Source organism: Knufia obscura, assembly GCF_036327395.1.
Source record: "Knufia obscura strain CCFEE 5817 isolate CBS 148926 chromosome Unknown scaffold_24, whole genome shotgun sequence".
Lineage (NCBI taxonomy): Eukaryota > Fungi > Ascomycota > Eurotiomycetes > Chaetothyriales > Trichomeriaceae > Knufia > Knufia obscura.
The window spans coordinates 113,990-124,500 of record NW_027042710.1 but is presented as its reverse complement, the minus strand read 5'-3'; the positions used below and the strand labels follow the sequence as shown (position 1 = coordinate 124,500).

General features: G+C 52.3%; 3 protein-coding genes across 3 annotated transcripts; 1 reads left to right on the top strand and 2 right to left on the bottom strand.

Moving 5' to 3' along the window:
- Positions 1-147: 147 nt before the first annotated feature.
- Positions 148-1,452, bottom strand: PMZ80_011082 (uncharacterized protein; the record flags this gene model as incomplete). The annotated part of the gene is made up of 1 exon (XM_064879470.1): positions 148-1,452. One exon carries the CDS (start codon positions 1,450-1,452, stop codon positions 148-150), a length of 1,305 nt encoding a protein of 434 aa, XP_064724801.1.
- Positions 1,453-2,227: 775 nt separating this feature from the next.
- Positions 2,228-5,262, top strand: PMZ80_011081 (putative NRPS-like protein biosynthetic cluster; the record flags this gene model as incomplete). The annotated part of the gene is made up of 3 exons (XM_064879469.1): positions 2,228-2,615; positions 2,662-2,943; positions 3,341-5,262. 3 exons carry the CDS (start codon positions 2,228-2,230, stop codon positions 5,260-5,262), a joined length of 2,592 nt encoding a protein of 863 aa, XP_064724800.1.
- Positions 5,263-5,459: 197 nt separating this feature from the next.
- On the bottom strand, positions 5,460-10,007 carry PMZ80_011080 (uncharacterized protein; the record flags this gene model as incomplete). Its single annotated transcript, XM_064879468.1, has 2 exons — positions 5,460-9,362; positions 9,822-10,007. The coding sequence occupies 2 exons, from the start codon at positions 10,005-10,007 to the stop codon at positions 5,460-5,462; spliced, it is 4,089 nt and encodes a 1,362-aa protein (XP_064724799.1).
- Between the last annotated feature and the right edge of the window lie 504 nt (positions 10,008-10,511).

The following is a 10,511-nucleotide window of genomic DNA, read 5'->3' as shown; positions in this document are numbered from 1 at the left end:
ATGTAACCAAACACATTTGAATTGACTGTGACGGGCCTGCCCAGGAATTGAGGCAAAGCCACGTTGCTGCCGATGGTGTACATGTAGACTCCTTCGACCCGCCTGACCAACATCGCAAGTAGGGTCTCCCACTCCCTAGCACCGCACTCACAACTTCGGCACACCAACAGCAACATACGTCCCACCTACCACACCTTCTTGCGTCTGGTCCATGCCCAGCTGAAAATACCGCTCCCTCGGGCACATCATCAAAGCACTCCTCTTGTGTCCTAGATCAACAAACTTTTGCACTCCAAAACCATGCATCAAATCATATGCCAGCACACTCGTATTCACATATTTCGGCTCCCCAACTACCCTCATTGTTCTTGGATCGTCCAAGAAGATGTAATGCATCGTAGCAGACCACCACGCAGTGACGCGATGTCTGCCACGAAACTTGTCATTGCCAACTAATGCATGCCGACCTCTATCGAACCCATCAGCCTGATAATGTGCTCCGAGATGATCTTCGGCAGCCCAGTAGATCTCAAAATATGCAAATGGTGTGTCGTCCCAGTACGCAAGCACGGTGAGGACGTGCGGATCTTCGTGAAGGTTTCGGAGGTATGTGCGATGATGATCGAGATCTCCGGTCTCGTTCCATCCTGCAGCTACACGTGGATCATTCTGCCACGTGTGAAAGAGGTTCAGGTGCTCAGGGTTGGTGTAGTCGAGTGCTGCCATAGAGAAGTGCTCGTCCAGGGCCGGAATGTAGCGGCTGTAGATTGTCGTGCCTGGTCTCGGTTTGGCCGCTCGACGGGGATGCCATGCGTGGACTTGATTGAACTCTGGTGTCTTTGTTGTCATTGTGTAGTCGACTGTTGAGACGTTTGCTGATCCACCTCCTTCTGGTATCCAGATTGAACGATGGCCGAAGGGAGACGCAGCACCTTGCCAGAACGTGCTTCGAAGGATGAGGAGCTCATCTTGACCGTCGTTCGAGCCCTTATCGGCTGCTCGAGAAGGCGTTGGGTGGTCGATGGCCAGTGTTTCCTGCTTGAGCTGGCTCGCGATCGAGTCCTTATCAGCACCCTCGAGGCTTAGGCGGAAGGTCTCGTGGTCTGGTGATTGCGTGAAGAGCATGTAGATGACCAGCCATATCTGTGGTAGTGAGGGAGTTGAGTTTCGCCATGCTATTGTGGTGTGGTGTGATCTCCTTGCTCTTGCCCATGAGGAATTGTTTGAAGCATCAGGTACATCTTTCGGGGCCTGCAAGGCTGTGTAGGTAAGGTCGTCGTTATGTAGAGTAAGAGGCAAGGGTTTCGAGCTTGGTGACTGTGTCTCACCGACTCGAATCCTCAGAGTCTGGTCGCTTCGGCCTGAAACAGCATAGAATGTGGTCAGATAGGGATGTGGTAAACGAAGCTTCGTGACGGCTGAAGCAGCGAGGGTACTATTTGCGTCTTTCATTCTGCTTCAGTCAGCTCGGGAGGATACCAGGCTTGTGATCAATGAGTAGTTGCTATGGAAGTCGGCTCAGGAGCAGACTTCACAATTGTGATACCAGCTTGTGGGGGACCAGATCTCAGTATTGGAGGGTACACCGGCACCCAAGGCCAGTCAACCGCACTGTCCCGTCCTGGGCTTCATATTAACCAAGCCTGACCTGATAGCTCAACATGGATAGGGCCCTTCAGTGTGCAGTCGAGAGACCGAGGCCCCACAGCAATGGGCATAGTCCGGACAAGCATGAAGCAGCTCTGCTGGTGCTCGTCAAGATGTAACGAGATCGACAACGGCCGGCATGGCTGCAGCGAAGTCATCCGGTGGAAGTCCTGGTCAGCGCAGCTGCTCGAAAGCACGATGAGGAGGAGGAGAGGTCGAAAAGAAGTGATCGTCATCCCGCAGACACGCTAACGTCTAGCGTGATTTCTAGCATTTGCTGTTTCCGCTTGTAATTTTGATACCTTCACCCCCATCCAAACCTGACAAGGAAGTTGATTCGGACAGTTGCATGTCAATATGCACGAAGCGGATCAGATAACTTTATTCTCGTGAAGATCGACCTCGCTGCACAAAATGCCTCAATGTCAATGTCAATGTCCGGCATCGCAACTGATGCAACCCGTCCCTCGTGTGACACACCTCCTCCTGACACGTGACTTAGTGAAGGACGCTGGGTGCCATACGAAGAGGACAACGCAAGCTACTGACGAGGCTAACATCCGAACAGACATTCTCCAGCATGGGCTTCGTGGTATTACCAGCCAGTATACCTGATATTCGCAAGGTCTACGACGTCTACTTTGCAGCTTTCGACGGCGAGCTCGTTACTCAAATTCTATTCCCTTGGGACATTCACAACGAGGAGTTTCGGTCAGGTCATACCACACATACCCTGGAGTACTGGCATAAGGACAACCTGCAGTATACCTACAAATGCGTGGACACTGATACCGACGAAATTGTTGGAATGAGCTTGTGGGACTTCCACTGGGAAGAGCGATCCCAAGAGCAGCGGAAACTTCCTGCTGTCGATTGGCTGGAGGGCGAGCAGAAGAAGAGAGCCGAGGAATTCATTCGAGCCTTCTGGCAAAGAAAGGAGGAGTTGATTGGTGGCAGGCAGCATGTTTGTAAGTAGCAGGATGCGTCAGATATTCAGAGACTGACATGCTGCAGACTGCCACGTTGTTGCTGTCCACCCAAAGTATCAGCGACGAGGGATCGGTGGTATGCTGACGAGGCCTGGCATGGAAGTTGCAGAGCAGCTCAAAGTACCATTGTACCTTGAAGCCACCGATCGTGCTGTCAGACTGTACGAGAAGCTTGGTTTCGAGAAGCTCAGCAAGGGCATTTTTCTTGGCCCTGAAGTGGCAGGAGGTGAAGGATCGCTAGAAGCTCCAGTCATGGTCAGAATGCCTTCCTCGCTTGGTCAGACCACTTTCGGGGAGTGGACAAAGAGTCAGACATCCTGAAAACCAGAGCTTTGTCCGTGGTCCTGTTCCGAATGCAAAGTGATGTCAATTGTCGTTTCTACAAGCAGAAGCCGATCGACCTCCGATGACCGGACTTGGACGTCTTTGCATGGTGCCAGGGCTGACTCGACTCCACACAGATGATCTGCATTCGGCATGAACCTTGTGTGACACTACCTTGCCTTGCCATTCCCAAGCAGCTTCTGACGTACACCAGAAACGGCAACATGGCCGCTTGTCTTGGTGTGGCATCGAGCTCAGCAAGGACCTTGAGCTTAGGGGTGTGGTCTCCTACAGCGCTGGACAAAAAGTCCGACCACACATCGGACCCAGGCCAGGAAGTGCACTGCTGCTGATCGCCTAGCACTGAGAACGACTGAAAGAACGCCGTCGGTCACGCCGACAATCCGACAAGCCCGATGCCAACATGCTCACTCAAGCCATCCCTAGCACGGCACCAACAACCTCACTGGCGACGAGGTACCAATACGGCACAATCCTGCCTCACCAAAATTCAGTTCAACTGTCCGTGGCTCATGGCCCGTCAGATGTACCACTTCTTGACTTCAAGCTCGCTGAACTGCTAGACTTCCAGTGTGAGCAATATGGGCTGCAGGAATGTCTAGTCATCCCATGGACGGGAGCAAGATGGACATACGACTTCTTGAGACAGGAGAGCATCATGCTCGCCCGAGCCATGGCAGCTCAAGGCATCCGGCCAGGCGATAGAGTCGGCATCATGGCCGGCAATTGCGAGCAGTACGTCTCAGTCCTCTTCGGCTGCATGAGAATCGGAGCCATCCTCGTCATCATCAACAACACCTACACCTCCTCAGAAGCACGTTACGCCCTCGACTTCACAGCGTGCCGACTGCTTTTCACCACACCATTCATCGGCCGGCACGATAACAGGAAGCTTCTGTCCGAACTTATCAGCCAAGGCAAGACAGAAGACATTGTCATCCTCCGAGGCTTCGCCGGCGAGTTCCAATCATACACGAACCTTATCGAGCAGGGATCCACCCTAGATGACTTCCTCATCAACGACTGCAACACCCGTTTCACCAACCACGACGTCTGCAATCTACAGTTCACCAGCGGCACAACCGGCCATCCAAAAGCCGCAATGTTAACCCACCACTCCATCCTCAACAACAGCCGCTTCATCGGCGACAGGATGAACCTCACCGACACCGACACTCTCTGCTGCCCACCCCCTCTCTTCCACTGCTTCGGGCTCGTCCTCGGTCTCCTAGCCACCCTAACCCACGGCGGCAAAATCGTCTACCCGTCCGAAACCTTCGATGCCGCAGCATGTCTCCAATCAATCCCAGACGAACAATGCACAGCCATCCACGGCGTCCCCGCAATGTTCGACAGCATGTTCAGCCTACCACGTCCCTCAAACTTCGACTCACATCGTCTGCGCACGGGTATCATCGCCGGTGCACCCGTACCGAAACATCTCATGGAATTGCTTGTCCACGAGTTCGGCATGGTTGAATTCACGTCATCCTACGGCCTGACCGAGGCAAGTCCGACTTGTTTCAACGCGTACCACAATGACCCGATTCACAAGAAACTGAGCACAGTGGGACATCCAATGCCATATGTCCACGTAAAGATCGTCGATCGTGCACAGCGGATTGTACCGATCGGCACGAAGGGTGAGCTATGCATCGCTGGATACCAGCTGCAGAAGGGCTACTGGAATAATCGAGCCAAGACAGATGAGGTTATGATCAGAGATGAGACGGGTGTATTGTGGCTGCATACAGGCGACGAAGCGGTCATGCATGAGGATGGCAGTTGCAGTATCACTGGACGTTACAAGGAGATTATTATTCGTGGTGGAGAGAATATCTACCCGCTCGAGATTGAGGAGAGGTTGGTGAAGCATTCAGAGATTGAGAGGGCGATTGTGGTTGGCGTGAAGCACAAGAGGTATGGAGAAGTTGTGGCGGCTTTCTTGCAACGTGCGGGATCTGTTCCGATGGAGCCTATAAAGGGAGAGGAGCAAGCTGAAGCTGTTGCCGAGGCAATCGAGTGCGGTGAGCCCGAGAAGTTGACCAAGTCTGTCAAGAGTGCGTCGGCGACGAATATGAGCCGACTGAGCGACGAACAAATCCGTGACTGGGTGCGAGAAAAGCTCGGCCGGCACAAAGCACCCGCTCATATCTTCTGGTTGGGCGAAGATGGTGTGCCAGCCGATGTCCCATTGACCGGCAGCGGAAAAGTGAGGAAATTTGAGATGGCGAAGGTTGCTGAGCGGAGCCTGGAGCGACGAGACGGCAGCAAGCTGTAGTTGTAACATAATATCAATACGATCGGAACATTAATGCGATTTGACCTTTCGTGATTCCAATCAATGAAAAGCCGCAAGAAAGGCCGGATTGCATCTGCAGATCAAGCGATATACTGTGGAAAGTTGTAGCAAAATCTGTACATTGATAGCATGTTGAACTTTTGCGATTAACATGCTTAAGGCGCTCGTTCCTTATGTTAGAATCCTTGATACTTCGCATTCGTCCTGTACGCATCGCATCTTGCCATCAGATCCTCATGCCGGCCCTTCTCAACCACCTGCCCATTCTCAAGGTAGAATATGACATCTGCGTTCCTGATAGTCCCAAGCCGATGCGCAATAGCTATAACAGTCATACCAGTCCTCCGTCTCGCCTCCTCCAGTCCATCCTTGAACGACTTCTCACTCTCTGCATCAAGAGCGCTCGTTGACTCATCAAGTAGAAGCAAGCGAGGTTTGCGGACAAGCGCTCGAGCAATTGCAAGTCGCTGCTTCTGACCACCTGAGAACTGCGTACCGCCCGTGCCAACTTCCGTATCATAGCCATTGGGCAAGGAGGTAATCGTGTCATGGATGTTTGCAACGCGACAAGCCTCTTCGATCTCAGCATCGCTGACTGTCTGTGTTGTGGCAGCACCGAGAGAGACGTTAAAACGAATTGAGCCTTCAAAGAGCACACTGTCTTGTGGCACGAAAGCAATTTGATTGCGGAAGGTCGACGGTGTGGATGCGACATCGACGTTGTCAATGCTGATGGTCCCAGAGTCTGGCCGGTACATTCTCTCGAGCAGCGCGATGATGGTTGATTTCCCTGCTCCACTTTGACCAACGAGAGCGGCGAATTGACCTGGTGCTATTGACAGACTGAGGTTGTCAAGGACTTGAAAGGTTGGCCTGGCAGGATAGGAGAAGGCGACATTGTTGAATTTGACACTTGCGCCGGAACCAGAAGGTTGACTTGGCTTCTCGATTATGGTGGCGCTCTTCTCGACATCTGTGGTTGGAGGAGTACTACCAGATCCTAGGTTGATGACATTGACAACACGCCTGACAGCAGCGAATGCTTTCGAGACATCTGGTGCGATGGTGAAGAGTTGACCCCATAGCTGAGCACTGACCAGCAAAGCAATCAGCACAATGAAGAACTGTACCTGACTGTATTCGCCTGCGATGACCAGTTTCGTTCCCCACCAGTAAGCAAGAGCGTAAATGAACGTTGGAATGCCAAAGGCAATGGCCAGCCACCCTTTGGCGTACAGAGCTTGTTGAGTCGTCTCTTTGATCGGAGCTTTCAACGATCGCTGATATGTTCGAAGCACCTCGTCCTCCAGAGACAGTGTAGAGATTGCCTTGATCGATTCAACGGCTTCCACAGCGATTCCCACAGACTTCGTGAATGCTTCTCGATGACGAGCTGCGAATCTGCTGAGAACAACCAGCTGCATGGTACCGGCTCCCAGTATGAGTGGCACGGTGGCAAGGCAGACTAGTGCAATCTTCCACGCCAGAACATGAGTTAAGACAATCGCCACGACTAAGTTGACCAAGATAGACAAGATGGTGCCAATTGTTGATCCTGTGAGGCCACCAAGAGCATTGACATCAGCCGTGAGGACACCAAGAAGCGAAGTCGGCGATCTGTTCGCTGACTCGTGCCAATGCAAGTCTTGCTCCATCAATGAGCGGAAGGAAAGGATGCGCACTCGATGAAGAATCCTTTCTGCGACAGCTCCGAGACCTGACCAGCTGACGATATTGGCGAAGAACTCGACAATCGCCAGGATGAAGAACATCAACGCAAAGAACTCGCCAGCATTCCTGATGCTAGGTACAGACCTGCAAGGACTCAAAGCGCCAACAGTATTGCCGAAGATGACAGCAGCGACAGAGAAGGTACTGCCAACTATGATGACAGCCACGAACGCAACGAGGAGGACGAGTAAATTTGGTCGGAACAATGGACCAAGAGTCCGAAGCATGAAAGAGGATGATTGCTTGGTATCGATGTCGGGGTCTTTCGATGTGGCTTGATTTTGCGGAGGTGTGACTTGCTGGCCTGGTTCTGCGGCCTTTGCGTTTGCCATGTCTCCAGACGAAGTGGGATCCTGGTCCTTCTGAGAAGTGTTTGTGCTGACGGATGAGATCGATGCGGCATCGTCGTACTGCGTGTTAGAAGCAGAAGTATCTTCGTGCTTCTGCAACCTGAGCAGCTCAGCATATGCAGCATTCTTACTGATAAGCTCAGTATGAGTGCCTTGCTCGATCACTTCCCCAGCCTTCATAACGACAACATTGTCGGCATCTCGAATAGTCGACAGACGATGTGCGATGGTAATTGTGGTTCTCCCTTTGCTTGCTTTGTTGAGCGCGGCCTGTATGCGGCGTTCACTGCTGGAGTCCAACGATGCTGTGGCTTCGTCCAAGACAAGGATATCAGGATCTTTGACCAGTGCACGAGCGATTGAAATTCGTTGCTTCTGGCCACCACTGATCAACGTCCCCTTCGAGCCAACGATTGTGCCATAACCGTGTCGGAGCTTGCTGACGAACGTATCCGCGTCTGCTAGTACGGCCGCCTGCCGCACGAGCTCTATGATCTCTACAGCATGCTTGCCGTAGTCTTTCGCTGCCTCTACTAGATTTTCTCCATTGCGTACGCTGGCAGCTATCTCGTTCAGGGTTCCGGTATGCAGCAGTGGTTGCAAATGCCGGTGTTTGCGCGAACTGACCAGACCGAGGGCAATGTTCTCAAGGATCGATCTGTCGAATAACGATGGCTCTTGTTGAACCAGACTCATGCAGCTGCGCAAGTGATCAAGCTTGAGGCTTCTCATGTTGTTGCCACCTAGCGAAACTTCTCCTTCGGACGGGTCATACAGCCGCATGATGAGACTCGCAATGGTAGACTTGCCGCTTCCAGAGAGACCGATGATTGCAGAATGCTTGTTGGCTGGGAAGACTAAGGACACACCTCGAAGGACTTGCGTGTCCGGTCGCGACGGATACGCAAACGACACGTTCTTGAGTTCGATGCTCGGCGAGAAGTTGTCGAATGCTTCCTGCTCCCCTGTGTTCAACAGCTCAGACTTCTGCTGAATATTCTTTTCCAGCTTGATGAAGGCAGATTGTGCTGCACCAAAGATCTGCAAGAAAGGTGCCACATTGCTGAGAAAAATGGTCGCCTCAACGAGTATGAAGATCACAGTGTAGATAGTGCCGACCGTAGTGCCGCCATCACCCGCAACAGCATCCGCAATCTGTCTTGAACCCTGCCAATAAGCCAATGCATTTGACGAGTAAGCAATGAAGTAAAGCAGGCCGGACTGAATCGAGGCTGTGACCGCTTTCTTGATGCCAGCTGATCTGGCGCCCCTCAAGAGCTCAGAAAATCGTTCTTCCAGCCTCGAGTTTGCGCCGAATGCATGGACGATTATGATATTCGACAATGATTCGAGAGCAATAGATGATGCCGAAGAGGTCTTGCTTGACATTGCTCCAGAGTACTTACCGATGAAGTGTCCACCAACCAACGACATGAGAAGGAAGGCCGGAGTCAACGATACGAGCATACCACCAAGCGCAGGGTCCTTGATAAATGCAATCGTGTAGGCCGCAATGAAGAACGACACGGCGTTCAGCACAATCCCAACCTTCTCAGAACTACCTTGCTGGATTGTGTCAATATCGGCGTTGAGGTGCGAAGAAACTTCTCCAGGTGATAGCTTGTCGAAGAATGAAATATCCTTGTGAAGGAGACTTTGAATGTATCGTTCTCGGATTCGTTGCGCAAGTCGATATCCGAACAGGCTCCAACACACGATGTAGACATAAATCAGCACGAGCTTGGCAATACCGATATAGACCACGATTAATACCTTGCTGTTGACGTCTGACTGAACTTTGGATGAGGACGAGGTCGCGTTATCGCAACTGGCAGAGTTGAGATCGTCCATCAGCTGACCGAATATGATCCCGAGCACGGGTATGGGTACGCCGCCGGCAATGGCGGCGATGATGCCAATCACGAGGAGGCCAACATCTTGCAACGAAGGCTCGGCATAGGTGAGCAGTCGCACATAGCCAGTCAGCCTCCGGAAAGACTATGATACATCAGTGTTGAGCCTCATAGACAAGTCGTGAGAAGTACCTGTCGGATTTGATTCATGGGTATGTTTCAGGATCGTTGTGGCAGTACTGGTCGCCGCATACCAGTCGTTGCTGGCGGCGGTTGTAGTTCAGGGCCTGCTTGCCGAAGTGTATTAGCTAAGCAACCACAAGCACTTCGGTCCTACGTGACCTCGGAGGTACACGTGACTGGGACGATTCCTGCAGTCTGGAGCCTCTTGACACGGTTGTGATGTTGTTCGCTCGTTGCCCCCGAGAAGCACCAGTGAACGAATTCTGCAACGAAATCTTGTGCAAGCGACTTCGGCGTTCTCACTCGAGCTAATGCAGAGGCATGCATAGACTGGACATGGATGAGACTATTTGCTGGATTCCAATGTCAGGTCGTCGGTCGTCTGTGGCATCTAACTTCCTCGAAGAGGCCGGCAGCAGACCGGACCAGGGTCGGTGGGATGCAGCACAAGCTGGCCCACATCGTGTCTGTTCTCATCTTGGCTCGTTATGTCGATCGCGGGTGGTGCGAGACCTGTTGTGGTAGGTGTGAAAGACGGTCGTTGAAGGTGGAGGAAGTCGAGCTCGAGGTATGGTGCCAAGGTCTTTGACGAGCTTGGCGGTGACATCTAATCAGATGCAAACTTTCATCAAATCTCCGCTTATTGAGCTATCAAATCGCGCTCCTCACCTTCTTCCTCTTCGTCGCAGTCATTTCACAGGGTCGTATCAGCTTGTACTGCAGCTTCTTGTCCACTTCAGATTATCAGATGTCAAGCAGGTCCACAGATGCTGATTGCTCCTCCTTCGCGCATTATCTGATCACCGACACTCGCCGACCTCGACCTCGAGCTGCACAATGACGAAGATGGGCACCACAAGCATTTTCCTCAAGCGTTCACCTATGCGACGGAACACGAGCAGCTGGCGCTGTGTAGCCGAAGCAGAAACAGTACCCTGGCCCTGACGCGAGGTGGATGCCAGTCCGATCATCATGATGGCTGGTTTGTCGACAGCTGCCCGAACGAGACCCTTGGTGTCAGAGATGATAGGGATCAACGGAATCAATCAATCACATGCTACAGTCGTGAAGAGCAAGAGCATCCAACACTGCGTAAGAGCAACGACGAGGA